This window comes from Chenopodium quinoa, unplaced genomic scaffold, assembly GCF_001683475.1.
Source record: "Chenopodium quinoa cultivar QQ74 unplaced genomic scaffold, ASM168347v1, whole genome shotgun sequence".
In the NCBI taxonomy this organism is placed as follows: Eukaryota; Viridiplantae; Streptophyta; class Magnoliopsida; order Caryophyllales; family Amaranthaceae; genus Chenopodium; species Chenopodium quinoa.
Genome location: NW_018742556.1, coordinates 1,456,126 through 1,478,430, shown reverse-complemented (window position 1 = coordinate 1,478,430; position 22,305 = coordinate 1,456,126). Strand labels below are relative to the sequence as shown.

General features: G+C 35.3%; 1 protein-coding gene and 2 long non-coding RNA genes across 5 annotated transcripts; 1 reads left to right on the top strand and 2 right to left on the bottom strand.

Moving 5' to 3' along the window:
• The first annotated feature begins 2,196 nt into the window (after window positions 1-2,196).
• Window positions 2,197-20,923, top strand: LOC110720444 (putative ABC transporter C family member 15). 3 transcript variants are annotated; one of them, XM_021899478.1, is made up of 11 exons: window positions 2,197-2,320; window positions 3,699-6,052; window positions 6,146-6,232; window positions 6,316-6,954; window positions 7,392-7,556; window positions 7,651-7,945; window positions 8,177-8,391; window positions 9,191-9,496; window positions 9,585-9,648; window positions 19,973-20,212; window positions 20,331-20,875. In XM_021899478.1, exons 1-11 carry the CDS (start codon window positions 2,296-2,298, stop codon window positions 20,456-20,458), a joined length of 4,518 nt encoding a protein of 1,505 aa, XP_021755170.1. In that variant the 5' UTR covers window positions 2,197-2,295; the 3' UTR covers window positions 20,459-20,875. The 3 variants fall into 3 exon arrangements, with proteins under 3 accessions (XP_021755170.1, XP_021755169.1, XP_021755171.1); XM_021899477.1 differs by lacking the exons at window positions 19,973-20,212; window positions 20,331-20,875 and adding exons at window positions 9,730-9,969; window positions 10,110-10,633 and having other exon boundaries at window positions 2,199-2,320; XM_021899479.1 differs by lacking the exons at window positions 2,197-2,320; window positions 3,699-6,052; window positions 6,146-6,232; ... (4 more) ...; window positions 9,191-9,496; window positions 9,585-9,648 and adding exons at window positions 14,897-16,708; window positions 16,794-16,880; window positions 16,957-17,592; ... (3 more) ...; window positions 19,437-19,742; window positions 19,832-19,895 and having other exon boundaries at window positions 20,331-20,923.
• On the bottom strand, window positions 2,597-7,743 carry LOC110720445. The gene is made up of 6 exons (XR_002511331.1): window positions 7,664-7,743; window positions 7,381-7,540; window positions 4,405-4,525; window positions 4,094-4,249; window positions 3,881-4,022; window positions 2,597-2,810 (listed from the first exon to the last, which is right to left on the bottom strand). It is a non-coding gene; the product is annotated as an uncharacterized LOC110720445 (long non-coding RNA).
• LOC110720446 lies at window positions 9,376-21,426 on the bottom strand. Its single transcript, XR_002511332.1, has 4 exons — window positions 21,304-21,426; window positions 17,914-18,077; window positions 15,061-15,181; window positions 9,376-9,476 (listed from the first exon to the last, which is right to left on the bottom strand). It is a non-coding gene; the product is annotated as an uncharacterized LOC110720446 (long non-coding RNA).
• Between the last annotated feature and the right edge of the window lie 879 nt (window positions 21,427-22,305).

Below are 22,305 nucleotides of genomic sequence, written 5' to 3'. Positions count from 1 at the left end.
TCATGTTGATTTCGAGTCGAGTTAGTAATAGATCGGGTATAATTTTTTGGTCAGGTTAGCAATAGTTCTGGTAAAATTCGGGTCGGGTCAATAACAAGTCGGGTTGAATTTGGGTCAGGTTAATTTCAAGTCGGGTTGATTTTGGGTCGGGTTTGTAACAGGTTGGGTTAAATTCGGGCCGGGTTAAGAACGGGTCGGGTTGAATTCAGGTCAGGTTAGTAACAAGTTGGGTTAAATTCGGGTTTTGACGGGTTAAAACGGTTTGGGTCAATTTCGGTTCAAGTCAGGTTCGATTCAGGTCAATAATTTATGGGTTACATTCGGGTCGGGTCATCTCCAGGTTAGTTCATGTTCGGGTTTGGGTCTCACATACTCGGGTCAACTCGGGTCTAGGTTTGATTTCAGGTCGGGTTAGGTTGGGTTTGGGTCACCATTTTTTCAGGTTCAGATGGTTTAGCTAATAATCGGATTTGAGTCGGTATTTCGGATCAGATCAACTTTTGACAGCTCTACAAAATAATGCATGTTCTTTTTTTTTTTTTTTAATTTTCACTTAAATAACTACTGGTACATGTGAAGTCATATAATTTGTTCAAATTTATTTAAGTTGTAAATTAAACTTATTTTATTACTTTACATTGTAGTTTATTTTTTTCTAAAATTAGCGAACATAAAGTAATTAAAATGGTTTATAGTTAAAATTTGTATCACGCAATCTAAATAGACACCCATAAAGCCATAACTCTTAAAATTATACCCCATTTCCCGAATTTGATAACAAACCAAGATGCAAGTTCAAGTTTTTTACAAGTCATTAACCTTTTAAAAAATCAATGGTTCTTGATATTCCAAAAGGGCAACCTCGATTTTTTTTAAAGAGCTTAAGAGGGCAAGTCATGATACATGCTAAAGGTAAATGCTTAGAGCATTTAAAAAAACAAGTAAATTTATGACCAAAACATTGGAAAAGTTTGAAAGTTCAAAGATAAATTCCTTAATTAATTTTTTTTGATGCAAAAAATAAATTCCTTAATGATATTGGGGTAATCTAGCTATTTTTATGTTGTTAGCACAAATATACTCCTTAATTCAAACGTATTGAATTGTCTCAAGGAAAATTAAAAAAATCATATATTATCGTGTGTTAGATCATTAAAGGTTCAACCATTTCTTTTTTTTTTTTTTTTTTTTTTTTTTTTTTTTTTTTTTTTTTAAGAAAGAAGGTTCAGTGGCTTTTCAATACCTCACCACTTTAGGAAGCCAATATAATCGCTAATTTTATGGCCGTTGGAATACTATTTGTATATTCTGAGGTTTTGTTTGGTTGGAAGTCAATTTCCTTTGAAATAAAATTTCCTGGGAAGTACGGAGTACTCTGTATTAATATGGAGTTGTGTTTGATTGGAGGGAAATCAGATAAGCATGGGATTTAGCAATTATAAAGGAAATGCAAATCCCCAATAATTATGGGAATTTACTTACCAACTTCCTCCTTAGTGAGTTGAATTTCCTAGGAAAATGATAATGGAAAAAATATAAATTTCCATGAAAAGGGAGTACTTCTCACATGAACCAAACAAGGGCTTAATTATTTATTCACACTTTTATACATTTTTTTTTTCTTTCACTTTTATACAATTGACATAATCCCATTGCAATTTGTTATTTTCTCTTCTTTTTAAAGCCCCATCATTTAGAACGCGTCAAAAACCCCAAAAAATCAACAACACAGCCAAAATACTAGGGGTTGTTGAGGCTTACCCTAAATTCACAATTTCTAGCCTTTTCTCTCTCAATTATAATCTCTAAGAAGGGGGAAAAATAATAATAATAATAATAATAATAATAATAATAATAATAATAATAATAATAATAATAATAATAATAATAATAATAATAATAATTTCATAAACATTTTAGATTTTCTTTAAACCACAAACACAAACAAAAATGCCCTAAAATCCAAAAAAGAATCAATCCCCTGCAATCTTAACCTTACTTGCATCACGTGAATTTCTTCAAAACCCAGTTTTGGTTCTCTAATTAAACCCAACAAAAAGTTGATTACTCACTAATTATCAATTACCAGTTTAACACCCATCAATTACTTTATTATATATATGTGGGTCCCACTTGATCAGATAGATTTCTCTGTTTTTCTCCACTATTATATATTGCCTACAATACTATGCTTTTGAGCTTCTTTGTAGTCCTTTGTATTTGGACTATTTATTCACATACAAGTATTTTCAACAAACATACAAAAAAAGGGCAGAAAATTGGAGGGGTATAATCATGCCCTATTCTTTTCTTGTAGCAAGTAAGTTCTCTTTAACTATGTTTATTGTTCTTTTATGTTGTGTTTTTGGTAGTTTGGCTAAATGCAATATATTGTTATATTGTTTCCTATGATTATGTTATGGCAAGGCCGGGAGGTTGTATTTAAGCACCCTTTAAGAGGGCGTCGTTGTACTTTACATTACCAAATCATTATACACAATGGTCGACCTGACTTAGCTGGGTTAATGCTATTTGTTTCGTGTTTAATGGTTTTAACTTTTAAGTAAGGTTTAACACGCCGATTATGAAGCTAAAATAGAAATAAAGACCATGAATAAGGCCTGAAAACTGCATTATGATATGTATATGGATGGATATACAATTAGGTTGAAACTTCATCTCTTGCAGCATTGTTAGAAGTTGGGACTTGGGAGTATTGCTCTTCATATTCTTGACTTCGCGCTATGTGATGGGAGTCATGGAGTAAGATCATTCATCTAAAACAGCAATAAGTAACATGTTTTGGTAGCCTGAAATAAGCAAAAGTTGATCATTTTGTAGTAATCTAGGAGTATTTCGGGTAAATATTATGGAAAAGAAGGGACAAACATAACTAAGAAGAACAAAAGCAATACTTTTTATCAACATTAATTGATAATTTATGACACACTATAAAAAATTGATAAGCTTTCCTACTAAAAGTGGCTCTACAATAGGACAATATAAAGTAGCAACAGTTTATTCTATTATCAGTAATCAAGTTGCATACAAAAAAGCATATCTTGCCATCTTTATTACTATCTTTTATGAACACTTTAATCACTTCTTGAGCCGTAGGCTATATCTTACAATTTTCAACATGGCAAGACTCCGAAAAAGATGTCTTACAATTCCTTCGGTCTGCAATCAATTGTCACGTTGATAGTGTTAACTGAACTACTAACCATATCGACTACTAGTTCTGGACAGAGGTAGTCATTCCAAGGCTTTGTTGTTGGTGACAAAGTTATGGCTATATTGCCTGTTTAATTAACAGTTGAAACAAAAAATTTCTTGGAGATGAGGTGATAAATTCATCTTATACACAATAGATGCTAAGCTTGTGGTTTCATCGGGGTTGAAAGTGTTGTTGAGTTAGGACTTGCAGATTAATGTTCGGCCTAGAAACTATTTTCATCCATACCATTAAATTGGCATCGAAATTAACAAATAATAGTGTACAAATATGTTAGATGACAGACAAGGTTGAATAAACAAGTATAGTATGGAACGGAGGGAGTATTATAGCATTGTACAAAAAGTCGATGCCATAACGTGCTCTGTATATAGTAGTCAATTTGAGAACTCATGATCAGTCTATTGATATAGCTTAAACTATATATTTCAAGTATAATCATTGAATCGTTTTCGTATGGCAGATATAAAGCTATTGAAACCAACAGCATGGGAACAGCTAAAGTCCCCCTGCTTGTGGGAAGAGATCAGCACATTTTTGCTGCTGGGGTTCTATGGGATTCTACTGCTATACTTCATCAGAAAAATGGCATATGCAGTACACATGTTCACTACAAAAGCAACAGAAAAAGATGCAGAAATGTACCCTGATAATGCAAGATTAAGCCTTTGCTCAAAAGTTAGCATTGTTTCTTCCACTTTGCTTTTGAGTGTGCACTTGACTTCTTTATGCCTGCTGGTAAAAGGAAACAAGATTTCGTGCGATCACTATGTTCCTGCTCTCGCAGCTGAAATTTTGCAGGTTATATCATGGATAATCACGATAATTGTATTGTGCAGGACTTTAACCAAGAATTACCTCATTTTCCCCGGAATTCTAAGATTCTGGTGGGTTTGCAGCTTCTTGATCACAGCTTGTCATGTTGCTGTTGCTTTTAATTTTGTAATGGACAATCATGGGCAGCTTAGGATTCAAGAGTATGCAGATTTTCTTGGTTTTTTTGCATCAGTCAGCCTGTTGGTAATTTCCATTCAAGGGAAGATGAAAATAGCGCATGACAGTGCAAGAAGCAATTTGACTGAACCACTTCTCAATGGAGAAACTGGAAAAAAATTTAAAGGAAAAGTCGAGTCACTTTACAGCAAAGCTACTCTTCTGGATCTTGTTACCTTCTCATGGCTGAATCCACTGTTTGTCATTGGAAAAAAAAAGCCACTTGAGCAGGATGAGATCCCAGAGGTTGATGTGAAAGACTCTGCTGCCTTTCTCTCTCAGTGCTTCAATGAAAACCTAAAACAAGCCAAAGAGGAAGAAGGAATCACGAATAGCACATCAGTGTATAAGGCAATTTTCCAATTAGCATGGAAAAAAGCAGCTGTAAATGCCTTGTTTGCAGTAATAAGTGCATTTGCTTCATATGTTGGTCCGTATCTAATCAACGATTTTGTGGTTTTCCTCAGTGAAAAGAAACACAGCAGCCTAAAAACTGGCTACCTCCTTGCTCTTGGATTTCTAGGGGCCAAAGTGGTTGAAACAATTGCACAAAGGCAATGGATCTTTGGGGCTCGTCAATTAGGGCTCCGCCTCAGAGCTGCTATGATATCTCAGATATACCAAAAGGGCTTAATGTTGTCATGTCAAGCAAGACAGAGTCACACCAGTGGAGAGATAATGAACTACATGAGTGTAGATGTTCAAAGAATCTCAGATTTTGTATGGTATGTAAATACACTATGGATGTTACCGGTACAAATATCATTAGCAATCTATGTTCTGCATACGAGTCTAGGTTTGGGGTCACTTGCAGGATTAGCTGCCACTTTAGTTGTTATGTCTTGCAATATACCTTTAACAAGAACGCAGAAAAAATACCAGTCAAAGATCATGGATGCTAAAGATGCTCGGATGAAAGCCACCTCAGAAATCCTGCGTAACATGAAGTCGATAAAACTTCAGGCATGGGACAATCAGTTTCGACATAAGTTAGAAAGTTTAAGAAATATAGAGTCTTCATGGATATGGAAGTCATTGAGACTAGGGGCTGTTGGAGCCTTCATTTTCTGGGGTTCACCTACCTTTATTTCTATAATAACATTTGGAGCTTGTCTTTTAATGGGAATTCCGCTCACAGCAGGTAGTGTATTATCTGCGTTAGCAACTTTCCGTATGTTGCAGGATCCCATATTTAGTCTGCCAGACTTACTCAACGTTGTAGCACAAGCTAAAGTATCGGCTGATAGGGTTTCTTCTTACCTCCAAGGAGAAGAAATTCAGCAAGATGCAGTCAAGTTTGTTTCAAAAGATAAGACACCCTATGCCATAGACATAGAAGGGGGAAAACTCAGCTGGGATCCTAATTCAGAAACTCCCACCTTAGATAACATAAACTTGCAGGTCACAAGGGGAATGAAAGTGGCAATATGTGGAACTGTGGGATCAGGAAAATCCAGTTTGCTTTCTGGCTTAATAGGAGAAATACCTAAGATCTCCGGGACTGTGAAGATTAGCGGGTCTAAAGCTTATGTTCCTCAAACCCCGTGGATACTGACAGGAAATATTAAAGAGAACATACTCTTTGGGAGCCCTTATGATGCAGCAAAGTATGATAGAACAGTTAAAGCATGTGCTTTATTGAAAGATTTTGAACTTTTCCCACAAGGTGACTTAACAGAGATTGGAGAAAGAGGTATTAATATGAGTGGAGGCCAGAAACAAAGGATACAAATTGCTCGTGCAGTATACCAGGATGCAGATATATATCTGCTTGATGATCCTTTTAGTGCAGTTGACGCACATACAGGCACACAACTATTTCAAGTAAGCACTTGTAACTTGTAAGACATATATGTCAAATTAAACTGAGTCTTACATAGTTCATTCTCTTACAATGTTCTGATTTCCAATAAACAGGAATGTCTGATGGAGGTTCTCGGTGACAAGACAATCTTTTATGTGACCCACCAAGTCGAATTTCTACCGGCAGCAGACCTCATTCTGGTATGTAATCACAAATTCATAGCAATGTTTTATGCACTATCTAGCTAGATATATCAATTCATGAGGGAACTTCTTATAAACAGGTTATGCAAGATGGAAAAATATCAGAAGCAGGGACTTTTAAGGAACTTTTGAAGCAGAATATTGGGTTTGAAGTTCTGGTTGGAGCTCATAGTCAAGCTCTAGATTCTGTTCTTAAAGTTGAAGGTGCTTCTGGTAGAACTTCTAAAATTTCTTTACCACAAAATGTCCAATCAAGTGCTGAACAAATTCAAACAAGGGATGAAGAAGAGGAAAAACTTTCTCCTGAAATGAAAGAGAAGGAAGGGAGGTTGATACAAGATGAAGAAAGAGAGAAAGGAAGTATAGGGAAGGAAGTATATTGGGCTTATCTTACCATAGTGAAACGTGGTATTTTGGTTCCGGTGATAGTTTTAGCCCAGTCATCATTTCAAGTGTTACAAATAGCAAGTAATTACTGGATGGCATGGGCTTGTCCAACTTCAGGTGATGCAGCACCTGTAGCTGAGATGGACTATGTCTTACTTGTATATGCCATTCTTTCTATCATAAGCTCAATTTGTGTCTTAGTACGGGCATCCGTATTAGCATACGCCGGCCTTTCTACTGCACAAAAACTCTTTGAGAATATGCTACACAGTGTATTACGAGCTCCAATGTCATTTTTTGATTCAACTCCAACTGGAAGAATACTGAATCGGGTAAGAGTTAGTTTAAATACTTTAAAATGCAGTAATTTTATATGTGCAATACAATCAGCTAAATATAAATCATAATTTCATAAACATATCTAGGGATGAACCCTATCTACATAACAGAAACATACCTCCCACTTTTGTCAAACAGAAATACAGAAGGCACTCAAATCATCTGAGATTTATGTTAATTTATCGGTCAGATCAAGAATATTAATCAGAGTACTCATGTCTGCATAAAAGACTTTCTAAATTCTAAATGCATTAAGCAATTTACTTAATCCATTGCCACCTTGTGGTATGAAATGCAAGTAAGAAGGATTTATGTTTCAGGGAAAGAATTTTCCAGCTTTTACATAATAAAAACAATCAAGGGAATTTGTACATTAAAAAGAAAAAAAAACGCAATCATATGTTAAATTTAACACTTACTACATATACAGGCATCATCTGACCAAAGCGTATTGGACTTGGAAATGGCACAAAGATTGGGCTGGGCAGCTTTCTCAATGATCCAGCTTCTCGGCACCATTGCAGTCATGTCACAGGTCGCATGGGAGGTCTTTCTCATCTTCATTCCAGTAACAGCAATCTGCATATGGTATAAGGTAAGCAAATTGTACTTGAAACCTACTTAAGGATCATTGCAAAGATAATAAGAGAAAAATATTACAATCATGAATATAATGATATTCCATGCAGCAATACTACATACCAACTGCAAGGGAGCTAGCACGATTATCTGAAATACAGAAGGCTCCAATCCTACATCATTTTGGAGAATCACTTTCAGGGGCGGCAACAATACGTGCATTTGACCAAAAGGATCGATTTATCAATGCAAATCTTGTATTAGTAGATGGATTTTCAAGACCATGGTTTCACAATGTATCAGCAATGGAGTGGCTTTCATTCAGACTCAATCAATTATCTAACTTCGTGTTTGCATTTTCATTGGTTCTGTTAGTGTCTCTTCCAGATGGAATTATAAATCCAAGTAAGCTCTCTAGATCTGATGAGTAAAACTAGAATGAATACAATATTTGTATTGTCTAGTGGCTAAGACTGTTTTAAATGCATGGCAATATAACATATCAGAAATTGACTAATAAATAATAAGGTCTACTTCAATTGCTCGTTGGAAATATTATCATCCTATACAGCTTTTACTATAGGATGAATTACAATTATTATTGAAGAAACCTAATGTGTATCGAATCTTTTGCAGGCATTGCAGGTCTGGCAGTGACATATGGAATTAATTTGAATGTTTTGCAAGCTTCAGTCATATGGAATATATGCAATGCAGAAAATAAGATGATATCAGTGGAAAGGGTTCTTCAGTACACAGAGCTTAATAGTGAGGCACCTATGATAATTGACGACTGCAGACCACCAAACAACTGGCCAACTACTGGAACAATCACTTTCCAGAATTTACAGGTAAGCTGCTGAAGGTTTAATTAAGAAGCAGAAATTCTAAATTTCTTCTGCCCCACAAAAACTTGAATGGTTTCAAATTGGATGTCCCAAAGGCCCTGTTTGGTTTGATGTAAAAGGTTTTCATGGAAAATGATTTTTCCATTTTTTTTCCCATTTTCCTTTGTTTGGTTTGTTAAGGAGTGGAAAACAATTTTTCAAGGGTGGAAAATTTCATCCTTAATGATGGAAAACATTTTCCTTCCAAAAACAAGGGAAGCCACATTTTCCTCTCTCCTCCTTACCTCTTTTTTTACTTCCCTCTCATTCATCCTTACATTTCCACTCTTATTTTTTATTTTTCTTGGACTTTTCTTGTACGCAACCAAACAAAGGAAAACTAATTTGCAATTGTGTTATTCCTTGAAAATATGTTTTCCATGAAAACTAATTTTCCATTGAAAATATTTTACATTAAACCAAACGGGGCCAAAATACGCATTGCACTTTCCATCTATGGCATTTTCTCTCTATCTGCTTTTTCTTACTATGAGTAGGCGAGTACTACTTATATCTCAATCCACTTGATCTTACTTTTTATTTTCTCTCCCCACCCTAACTTTAAGCCAACACTTTCAAATACTTCTGTTTGTTTCTACCCCATTTTCAATACTCAAATCTTAATATGTGAGTCAAAAGCAATCATGCAAGCTTTGTAAGACAAAAGGAGCAACTATTGCAGTTCAGAAATTCTTATGACAATAATAAGCAGAAAACAAATTACTCTGATAATAATGTCAGTCCCAAATTCATGATGCTGCAGATACGCTATGCTGAACATCTTCCCTCCGTCCTGAAAAAAATAACATGCACATTACCTGGGATGAAGAAGATTGGTGTGGTAGGAAGGACAGGCAGTGGAAAATCAACACTTATACAAGCTCTATTCCGCATTGTGGAACCAAAGGAGGGGAGCATTATAATTGATGATGTAGATATCTGCAAGATAGGTCTTCATGACTTGAGATCAAGGCTCAGCATCATTCCACAGGATCCAACAATGTTTGATGGTACAGTTCGAATAAACCTTGATCCACTCCAACAGCATTCTGACAATGATATATGGGAGGTAAGTAATTTAATTGATTGCTTTACCATTTTTTTTTCTTAGGTAGAAATGAAAACAAATCAGTAATACATTGCTTTGCAACTATTAGGCATTAGACAAATGCCAACTAGGAGACCTTGTACGGGCCAAGGAAGGAAGACTGGAATCCACAGGTGAATAAATAAAACTTTTTCAGAAATATGGAATAAGATTGTTCTTACTAGATAATCTAACTTGTTGTAAATGATATATAGTGGTTGAAAATGGTGAAAATTGGAGTGTTGGACAAAGACAATTGTTCTGCTTAGGAAGGGCACTGCTAAAGCACAGTAGTGTCTTGGTTTTAGACGAAGCAACTGCATCAGTTGATTCTGCTACTGATGGAGTAATTCAGAAGATTATTAACCAGGAATTTCAAGAACGAACAATTGTCACAATAGCTCACAGAATACACACAGTTGTTGATAGTGATCTAGTCCTTGTTCTCAGTGATGGTATTTTTTAAGTTCCCTTTTTTATATACGTAGTATTTTTTTTTTTTTCTATTTATTTGTCATCAGACTGTTGAATTCTTTGAGGCTAAAAATAACAAGATAATTAATACGAAAGTTTGTTTTTGTTTTGGCCAAAACAGGAAGGATTGCAGAATATGATTCACCATCAAAGCTCCTAGAGAGAGAAGATTCATTTTTCTCACGCTTGGTTAGGGAGTACTCTACAAGATCACAGACTTTCAACAACACAGCAAAACTTGAAGGTTGAAAACATGAAGTAAATAAGCATAAGCAATGGAGACGACGACACATTTAGCAAGATGTTTAAACCAAAGAGCAACCTAAGGAAAACAAGACTACTATAACGATCATGCAATACAACAATCTCTCAAGGTTCTCCATCCTTGCATCTCTAAGCACTAGCGTGTCCATCCATATTATGACGGCAACAAGAGAAGTGATGCATCATATGTGCCTCCCTCGCCGTGTTTAACTACCCTTATATAGCATTCCTAGAAAATTTGTACTAAGATACACTATATGAGCCTTTATTGTAAGAGCTCACGCTTTCGACTCAGCTCTTCCGGTCGCTTAATAACTATGTAGGGTTACATTACTACCATAGCATATAATCAACTAATCAAGCAACTTGCATCTTAGATAACAATGACTCAATGAGCCATTTTTGGCAAACATTGATCAAATAATCAAATTTGTATGAAAAATATGCTTAACATTGAAATTAACAAAATAAATTATGATTTGGGCTCTCCCTCTTTATATTAGCATCAAATGCATGAGGGGGAAGTGGGGTTACGAAACTCGAACCTGAGACTGACACTTTGTTTGGATAGGAAGAAATGGAAGGAAAAGAAGAGAAGAGAAATGGAGGGGGACAAAATCTCTTGTTTGGGTAAAAGATTGGGGGAAGGAAGGGGAAGGAGAGGGAGGGATCAATTTTCCCTCTCTCTTTAATAACCATAATCTCTCCAAAATTGGAGAGATTTGGAGGGAAAATGGAGCTCACCTCCCCCTCCCTTTCTTTTCCCTTCCCTTCCTCCATTTTCCCTCCCCTTCTTTTCCTTCCTTCTTTGCTATCCAAACAAAGCATGAGGGATCAAAGGACAATACTGTAACTCATTAGCTGCCCAGTACCCTTCCCAATCTCATCATATACAATAATTTAAATTTATACATACATAATCAAACTAAAAATTCAGAGAACATATGTATACATCAAAATCAATCCAAATATATAATTGATAGCAATAATTCATTGGGAAAAAAGCTGGGGTATCGTAATTTTGGATAATAATTGCCAAATTAGTTACTTTAAGTGGACATAATACAAGATATCAGCATGCTAATTATGGAATTATATGAATGAAATCATGAAAGTAAGAAAGGAATTTGGTTAATTGTAAAGAAGTTAGTAACTTACCTCAAAAGATTGGTCTGAAAAATGTGGGAAATTTGGAGGAAGATGAGTTCTTGAGAATTTGTGATGCCAAATGGCAATGTGAGAGAAAATGTCATGTTTGGCAAATGGCAATGAATTACGTAGAACAGTATTACTACTATTAGGTTTTGATTCATTTGACTTGTTTGTTTTTTTGAAACACAATAGTAATCCGTAAAAATAATTTTAATTTAGTACAATAATAATAATTTCAGTTCAATTTAAATAATTTAAGTTTAACAATAACTAAGGATGTCAGTGGGGCGGGTCAAGTAGGAGACCCGCCCCATCTCCGCCCCAATGGGGCGGGGATGGGTCTCGGTTTGGCGGGTGGTGGGACGGGGATGGGGATAAAAATCATACCCGCCATGAGTGATGGGGCGGGGGTGGATTTTAAGTTGTACCCGCCCCATTCCCGCCCCGCCCCACTTCGTACCCGCCCCATCCCACCTCATACCCACAATCTATATACTACCTCCGTTATATATTATTTACAACGATTAGACATTTTTCCTCTCTATTTTATGTCAAATCGTTGCAAATAATAAATGGAAAACTTTTGTATACACCCGATTTTCAGTAATTTATTGTACATCGGGTACACTTTTGTCAGATTTAGTGTCACTTTTGTCAAATTTAGTGTCACTTTTATCAAATTTATCAATGAAGCATAAATAACTTTTATATATGTCAGGGTAACTTTTGTGCGTTTTAGTATAACTTTTGCACATTTTATTGTCACTTTATAACGGATGTTCAGTAATTTACTGAACATCCGTTTTATTTAAAATTTTTAACGGAGGTAGTATCTTTTAAAGCAAAATTACATACTTTTATTCTATTTATAAAATAATTACATGAAATACAATATTAATTATAATACTTTGTACGACACTTATATTATAACACAAAAATGTGTATAGAATGTTTTATTTTATAATTCGTATTAATTATGTAAGATTGTGTATTTAAGATACGGATATTAGGTGGATCTTGGGTGGGGATTAGGCGGGTCTTTGGTGGGGATTAGGTGGGGATGAATATCCAAGTGGGGGGGTGGGGCGGGGATGGGGATGAAAATTGGACCCGCCGCGGGGATGGGGATGGGGATGGGGATGGGGATGGGGATGGGGATGAAAATATTAGGTGGGGATGGGGATGGGAAGACCAACATCCGCTTTGCCCCGTCCCATTGACATCCCTAACAATAACTTCAATTTAGTAAAAATATTTTTAGTTCGATAAAAATAAGCCGAAGTGAAGGTTTTACCCTGTGCAAACCTGCTATGACGTTACTTTAATTTTTAAAATAAAACACTTTAATTTTTACACTAAGCTAATAATGCGGATTATAACTCAAAATCATGTGAGACCTTGTTACATTTTCTGCAATTATATTTTCAAAATATTAATATTTACTACTGTATTACAAAGTAAAAATATTAACACTAAGCTAATGCAGAGTAATGCTTAATTAAAGTTATGCATTAACAAGTGTGAAAATAAAAGAATTTGTCTACAAAACATATGGAGTTGGAGAAAAAAAAAAAGTATTACAAAAGAAAATTACCTCAATGTTAAAGTTAACAATGTCCTTCCCTAGAATTATTGTTGATATGTCATTAAAAAAATCTATACATAAACCAAATACGTATGTAATTATTCTCACTTATATTTTACACGGTCTCTATTGCACTTTAAAATAAATTTTACTTTCTCCGTCCCCGAAAGAACAACTCTTTTGGGTTAATTTCGCGGGTATTAATAAAGTTAAATAAAAAGAAGTAAAAGTATATTGGAAAGATAAATTTACATGGGGTTTACAAAAAAGTAGAGAAAAATAGTAATAAAAGTATATGGAAAAACAAATTTTATATGGGGAAGCTAATTTTGCACAAATATTATTGTAAAGTGATGGGTATTTAAATGCTAATAAGTCATTCTTTTTGGGACTAAAATTAGGTAAAATAAATCGTTCTTTCGGGGACGGAGGGAGTAATAAGAATAATGAAAACACGTAAAACCAAAAAAAATAAATGTAAGTGGTTATATTTTAAATTAATATAGGATAGTTTTATAACCAAATCATGTTAAATTTTGTTTTCATATAACCCCAACACACAAGCACAAAAGAATATAAACCCCAAACACAAACAGTTACTTACATCATGTGAACTCCACCAAAACCCAGTTTTTGTTCTCTAATGACCCATTACGTAGTGCTCGTACTAGTGTATTACACACCATTTTTTGAATAAAATAAGACTACAATAGGTCAATTATGCACTAATTATTATTTAAAAGTTTAATACAAGGCCATCGTGATGAAAGTTAGAATGAAGGAAAATATTTTTGTATTTAAAGATTACAAGTATATATTACTAGAATAAGCATATACACGGATGGAAAATACTCCTGACCACTAAAATCTATCGGTAAAATTATACATTAGGGATGCTTTTATCAACCTAATCATATTCTTGATATGATTCTATTTTTATAGAAGGCAACAAAATATTAATTAAGAATATTAACGTATAGTAATTCCTATTAAAAAAAACATAATTACCTAAGAATATTAGCATTATAAATAAAGAAGATATAAAATATCACCTAAGAATATTAACGTAATCACGTAAGTTGACTAAGTATATGATTTCATTTTTATTTCCATGATCTCCAAATGCTTATTTGTTATTTCATTTGGTATATTCATGTTTACCAATAAAACATTATAATTATTCAAATTAGGAGTTACAAAACCATACTATATAAATTGCAATTTTAGAAAACCCAAAATCAAGATGAAACTAACAAGATACTCGGTATTACAAGAGACTTTAAAGTATTATACCCTATTACATATTCATTTGAATATCTTAAGATTCTAAATGAAACGAAGAAAAAACGGAGTCATAGTTAATTACACACTAACACACACCATTTATTGAATATATATACCACATGGATTCCACTTGATCATATAAAATTTCTTTCTTTTTCTTTCCAATTTCCACTATATATTGCTTACAATACTATGCTCTTGAGCTTCTTTTTAGTCCTTTGAATTAGGAGTTTAGAATTATTTATAGTTCATTCAAACATTTTCATCAAACATTAATTAAAAAAAAAAAGGCCTCATAATTAGAGGAGAATCATGCCCTACTCTTTTCTTGCAGCAAGTAAGTTCTCTTTGATTATATTGCTTGCTCTTTTAAGTTGCGTTATTTGTGGTGATCAAGATGAGTTGTTTTGCCAAATGCACTGTATTGCTTCCTTTAATTTATTATGTAACTACGGCAAGGCCAAACGCGCTTGTATTGAAGTATACTTCCCTTCATCTCCAAAAGTTCATGTTTTAATGTTTTTTCACAGTTGAAAAAAAAAAAAAAACTCCATAACATTTATAGTTTTAGACAATATCAGCTTAGAATTCAAGAGTATGCAGATTTTCTCGGCCTCTTTGCATCAGTCAGCCTGTTGGTAATTTCCATTCAAGGGAAGATGAGAATAACGCATGACAACGCAAGAAGCAATTTGACAGAACCACTTCTCAATGGAGAAACTGGATATAAATTTAAAGGAAAACGTGAGTCACTTTACAGCAAAGCAACTCTTCTTGATCTTGTTACCTTCTCATGGCTCAACCCATTGTTTGTCATGGGGAAAGAGAAGCCACTTGAGCAGGATGAGATCCCAGATGTTGATGTGAAAGACTCTGCTGCTTTTCTCTCTCATTGCTTCAATGAAAACCTAAAACAAGCCAAAGAAGAAGAAGGAATCACCAATAGCACATCCGTGTATAAAGCAATTTTCCAATTAGCATGGAAAAGAGCAGCAGTAAATGCCTTATTTGCGGTAATAAGTGCCTTTTCTTCATATGTTGGTCCATACCTAATCAACGATTTTGTGGTTTTCCTCAGTGACAAGAAACACAGCAGCCTAAAAACTGGCTATCTCCTTGCTCTAGGCTTTCTAGGGGCCAAAGTGGTGGAGACAATATCACAAAGGCAATGGATCTTTGGGGCTCGTCAACTAGGGCTTCAACTTAGAAATGCTTTGATAACACAGATATATCAAAAGGGCTTAGTCTTGTCATGTCAAGCTAAACAGAGTCACACCAGTGGAGAGATAATCAACTACATGAGTGTTGACGTACAAAGAATCGCAGATTTTGCATGGCATGTAAACACAATATGGATGTTACCAGTACAAGTATCGTTAGCCATCTATGTTCTGCATACAAGTCTAGGGTTGGGGTCATTTGCAGGATTAGCAGCGACTTTAGTTGTTATGTCTTGCAACATACCTCTAACAAAAACACAGAAAAAATACCAGTTAAAGATCATGGATGCTAAAGATGCTAGGATGAAAGCCACTTCAGAAATCCTGTTTAACATAAAATCAATAAAACTTCAAGCATGGGACAATCAATTTCTTCATAAGCTAGAAAGTTTACCAAACATAGAGTCTTCTTGTATATGGAAGTCATTGCGACTAGGGGCGGTTGGAGCCTTCATTTTCTGGGGTTCACCTACCTTTATTTCTATAATAACTTTTGGAGCTTGTCTTCTAATGGGAATTCCACTCACAGCAGGTAGCGTATTATCAGCATTGGCAACCTTTCGTATGTTGCAAGATCCCATATATAGTCTGCCAGATTTGCTCATTGTTGTAGCACAAGCTAAAGTATCAGCAGACAGGGTTTCTTCTTACCTCCAAGGAGAAGAAATTCAGCAAGCTGCAATCGAGTTTGTTTCAAAAGATAAAACACCCTACGCCATAGACTTAAAAGGGGGGAAATTCAGCTGGGATCCTACTTCAGGAACTTCCACCCTAGATAAAATAAACTTGCAGGTCACAAGGGGAATGAAAGTAGCAATATGTGGAACTGTAGGATCAGGAAAATCCAGTTTGCTATCTGGCTTAATTGGAGAAATTCCTAAGATTTCCGGGACGGTGAAGATTAGCGGTTCTAAGGCTTATGTTCCTCAAACCCCGTGGATACTGTCAGGAAATATTAAAGAGAACATACTCTTTGGGAATCATTATGATGCAGCCAAGTATGACAGAACAGTCAAAGCATGTGCTTTATTAAAAGATTTTGAGCTTTTCCCACAAGGTGACTTAACAGATATCGGAGAAAGAGGTATTAATATGAGCGGAGGCCAGAAACAAAGGATACAAATTGCTCGTGCAGTATACCAGGATGCAGATATATATTTGTTTGACGACCCTTTTAGTGCAGTGGACGCACATACAGGCACACATCTTTTTCAGGTAAGCACATATACTGTTTAACTCTTTGAGTCTTACATAGTGATTACTTCATTCTCTTACAAGTGTTCTTTTTCCCAATAAACAGGAATGTTTGATGGAGGTTCTAAGAGACAAGACCATCTTTTATGTCACCCACCAAGTAGAATTTCTACCAGCAGCAGACCTCATTCTGGTACGCTATCACAGCAATGTTTTATGCACTATCTCAGCTAGATATGCCAATTCATGAGGGAATTTCTTATGAACAGGTGATGCAAGATGGAAGAATTGCAGAAGCAGGAAGTTTTAAGGAACTTTTGAAACAGAATATCGGGTTTGAAGTTCTGGTTAGAGCTCATAGTCAAGCTCTAGAATCTGTTCTTACTGTTGAAGGTGCTTCTGATAGAACTCAAAGCCCTTTACCACAAGATGGACATTCAAGTGCTGAACAAATTCAAACAAGGGATGAAGAAGAGGATAACCTTTTTCCAGAAATGAAAGAGAAGGAAGGGAGGTTGATACAGGATGAAGAAAGAAAGATAGGAAGTATAGGGAAGGAAGTTTATTGGGCTTATCTTACCACGGTGAAACATGGTATTTTGATTCCGGTGATACTTTTAGCCCAGTCATCTTTTCAAGTGTTGCAAATAGCAAGTAATTACTGGATGGCATGGGCTTGTCCAACTACAGGTGATGCTACACCAATAGCTGAAATGGACTATGTCTTACTTGTGTATGCCCTTCTTTCTATTGTAAGCTCGCTTTTTGTCTTAGTACGGGCATCAGTATCAGCATACGCAGGCCTTTCTACTGCACAAAAACTCTTTGAGAATATGCTACGCAGTGTATTCCGAGCTCCAATGTCATTTTTTGATTCAACTCCAACAGGAAGAATACTGAATAGGGTAAGAATTAGTCAACGTACTGAATAGGCACTCAAATCATTTGAGAATCACTTCCTGCATTTTTTTTTAAGTGCACCATTTTCCTTTTTGGGAAGTTGCATATTATTGCACCATTTCCTTATTTGGTATGCTTAATTCACCTTTTGCTTGTGTTCATTTACTAAGAGATTTCCACCTTTTTAAATTAAATAAGCATTTACTTAACCCATTTCCACCTTCTGAGTTATGAAATTCAACTAAGAGATTTATGTTCAAAAACAATCAAGGGCAATTGTATATCAAAAAGAAAAATCGCAATTATATGTTAAATTTAACACTTACTTTCTTATGCAGGCATCATCTGACCAAAGTGTATTATTGGACTTGGAAATGGCACAAAGATTGTTTTTGGCAGCTTTCTCAATGATCCAGCTTCTGGGAACCATTGCAGTCATGTCACAGGTCGCATGGGAGGTCTTTCTCATCTTCATTCCAGTAACAGTAATCTGCATATGGTATAAGGTAAGCAGTGCTTAATAATACAGAATTTTTACAAAGATGATCTTAAGAAGATTATTACAATCATGAATGTAGTGATATTTCTTGCAGCAATACTACATACCAACTGCAAGGGAACTAGCACGATTATCTGAAATACAGAAGTCACCAATCCTACATCATTTTGGAGAATCACTTTCAGGGGCAGCAACAATACGTGCATTTGACCATAAGGAGCGATTTATCAATGCAAACCTTGTATTAGTAGATGGATATTCAAGAGCATGGTTTCACAATGTATCAGCAATGGAGTGGCTTTCATTCAGACTCAATCAATTATCTAATTTAGTGTTTGCATTTTCATTGGTTCTGCTAGTGTCTCTTCCAGATGGAATTATAAATCCAAGTAAGTATTCTTGATCAATCTGATAAGCAAATCTAGAATGAATACAAAATTTGAATTGTCTAGTAATTAAGACTTTTCTATATGCATGGAAAAAAACCATACTAGAAAAGCCTCTAGGAGACTTTACCTGAGAAATCGATCTGAAACTCGTTCAACTTACCTGTGTACTTCCTCTTTACCAAACTAATTAGAAATTGTGAATTGACAAATAAGATCTACTTTAACTGATTGTTGAAAATATCATCATCCCATACAGCTAACTACATGAGGTACACCAAATTATAATTGAAGAAAAGCTAATGTGTTTTGGAATCTTTTGCAGGCATTGCAGGTCTGGCAGTGACATATGGAATAAATTTGAATGTTATGCAAGCTTCACTCATATGGAATATATGCAATGTGGAAAATAAGATGATTTCAGTGGAAAGGGTTCTTCAGTACACAGAGCTTAATAGTGAAGCACCCCTGATCATTGACAATTGCAGACCACCAAAAAACTGGCCAACTACTGGAATAACCACTTTCCAGAATTTAAAGGTAAGCTGCTGCAGTTTTAATTGAGCTAAAAGTCCAACTTCCTCTGCCCCACAAAAACTTGTATGGTTTCTACTTGAATGTCCCAGAATACACATTGCACTTTCTATCTATGGCATTTTCTCTCTACCTGCTTGTTCTTAGTACGAGTACTATTTATTTCTCAAGTCACTATATCTTACTCTTTTTTTTTTTTTCTCTACCCACCATCTTTAGCTTTCAGCAAACACTGTAGAATACTTCTGTTTGTTTCTACCCACTCTTAATATTCAATGTTAATCTCCAAGTCAAAAGCAACCATGCTAGATTTGTGAGATATAAGGAGCAACCACGGCAGTTTAGTGAAATCATTATGAATACTAATTTGCAGAAAATTCATAACTCTGATAAAGTGATAATAATCAGTCCCAATATCATGATGCTGCAGATACGTTATGCTGAACATCTTCCCTCCGTCCTGAAAAACATAACATGTACATTACCAGGGAAGAAGAAGATTGGTGTGGTAGGAAGAACAGGCAGTGGAAAATCAACACTTATACAAGCTTTGTTCCGCATTGTGGAGCCAACGGAGGGGAGCATTATAATTGATGATGTAGATATCTGTAAGATAGGTCTTCATGACTTGAGATCAAGGCTCAGCATCATTCCGCAGGATCCAACAATGTTTGATGGTACAGTTCGAATAAACCTTGACCCACTCCAACAGCATTCCGACAATGATATATGGGAGGTAATATAATTTAATAAATTGCTTTATTGTTTTGTTTTCATAGGTAGATATGAAAGTTAATCAGTAAAACCCCGTTCTACAATTCTTAGGCACTAGACAAATGCCAACTAGGAGACCTTGTACGGGCTAAGGAAGGAAGATTGGAATCCACAGGTGAATACATCAAACTTTTTCAGAAAAAAGGAGTTAAAGATTGTTTTTGCTAAAAAAATCGAATTTATTGTATTCAGTGGTTGAAAATGGTGAAAATTGGAGTGTTGGACAGAGACAATTGTTCTGCTTAGGAAGGGCACTACTAAAGCACAGTAGTGTCTTGGTTTTAGACGAAGCAACTGCATCAGTCGATTCTGCTACTGATGGTGTAATTCAGAAAATTATCAACCAAGAATTCAGAGAACAAACAATTGTCACAATAGCTCACAGAATACACACAGTTGTTGATAGTGATTTAGTTCTCGTCCTCAGTGATGGTATTTTTCAAGGCCCCTTTTTTTAAAATTTATTTTTTGACATCAGATTTTTTTGAAATTCTTTGAGGTTAATAAAATACCAAGATAATTATTAGAAAGTTTGTTTTGGCAAAAACAGGAAGGATTGCAGAATATGATTCCCCATCAAAGCTCCTAGAGAGAGAAGATTCATTTTTCTCACGCTTGGTTAGGGAGTACTCTACAAGATCACAGACTTTCAACAACTCAGCAAAACTTGAAGGTTGAAACTATGAAGTAAATCACCATTATTTTTAGGCAACAAAGTTAGCGACATATCTAGCAAGGTAACGAGACCAAAGGGCAATCTAAGGAAAACAAGACTGCTAAGGCAATCATGCAATACAACAATCTCTCAAGGTTCCCCATCCTTGCATCTATGTGCACTAACGGGTTCATCCATAGTATGGTGGCAGCAAGAAAAGTTATGCATCATCCTATGTAGTACCTCCCTAGCCGTGCTTACTAGCCCTTATATAGCATTCCTACAAATTCGTACTAAGATACACTCTAAGAGCCCCTATTGTAAGAGCTCACGCTTTCGACTCAACTTTCCGGTCACTTAACTATGTAGGGTCACACTGTTAAAAACTTCATAAAATACTAGCATATCATATAATCAAGCAAGTTGCATCTTAGATTTATAACAGTGAGCCATTTTAGCAAACATTGAAATCATCAATTAGCATGAAAATTCTGGGTTTTCTTCCTTAACATTGAAATTAACAAACTAAATTTAAGATAGGCTCTACCCCTTATAATAGCACCAAATATGGGAAGGGGGTTAATGGGGGCAATGCTCTGAAGCAATTAGCTGCTAAGTGCCCTCCTAAACCTCTTTTTATGCATTTTCATGAATCTATAATTCAAATTTAAACCAGAGAACATATATAAAGCAACAATTAACCAAATTTATATAATTGAAGAACTGATAATTCAGTGAAAAAGCAGGGGTCATAATTTGGATAACATCAGTGGACATACAAAATACAAGAAAATGGAATGCACTCAGAATAATTATATGAATGGAATCATGAAAGTATGAATTGAATTTGTTTAATTGTAACTTTTACCTTCAAATAATTCAGCATCACTTCAATTTACTGAGGAAAACCAGCGGGCTTCTGGGGTTTGGGGTCGTGACTTGGGAGGAAGATGAGTCGTTGTGATGGCAAATGGCAATGAGAAAGGAACATGTCATTTTTAGCATATGATTTACTACCTCCGTTACATATTATTTACAACGATTTGACATAAAGTAGAGAGGAAAAATGTCTAATCGTTGCTACTTGCAAATAATATGTAACGGAGGTAGTATTTGACTTTTGAATAGGAAAGAAAAATAAAGTTGTCCTTAACTCCCTATACATGAAAACTAGTCGAATCAGGGCGGGTTCTCATTGATTAAAGTGAACTGATATGAATATTTTATAAGGGAAGGAATTATGAGCTAAATTAAACTGAACTGAACTAAAAATAGTCGTATGAGAACAGACCCTCAACCTAACTCAAAATAAAAGAGGACTATGAAAACCTAGTTTTAATTCGGTTGTGACAACACACAATTCTCTCTATGCCTAATAAAGTAAACTTTCATGTAATTCTTCACAAAGGTGTGAGAAAGAATATGGAGTATCATAAATTGTACATTGGTGCATGTATTGTGACCCTTTAAGACAATTTTTGAACATGGGACCGTAAAATCTTTTATCTTGACAAGAATGCCCTAGTTAAGCTTGTAGTTCTCGCCACTCGCCATACTTCAACCCTCATGATTTGATATTTGCGGGTCGGATAATTGAATATAGGGTGAGGTTGAGATTAGAGAAACCCTCCCTCCCAGGATTCTACCTTTTGAAACGTAAAACACTAAGACACTAGAATTTAAGGTTAAATTTTTACAACTGAGTCAAGTTTTGCTTGGACAATAGACGTAAAATCTGGATACTTCTTGAGTGCAAGTATCCCTCGACGGCTCTACTGAAACCATCAAACGATGAGAAGAGCCCTATAACCAAAAACAAAACAAAATGAGCAATAGCAGTTGACGAGTGGAGTGAGAAAGAATGGTGGGT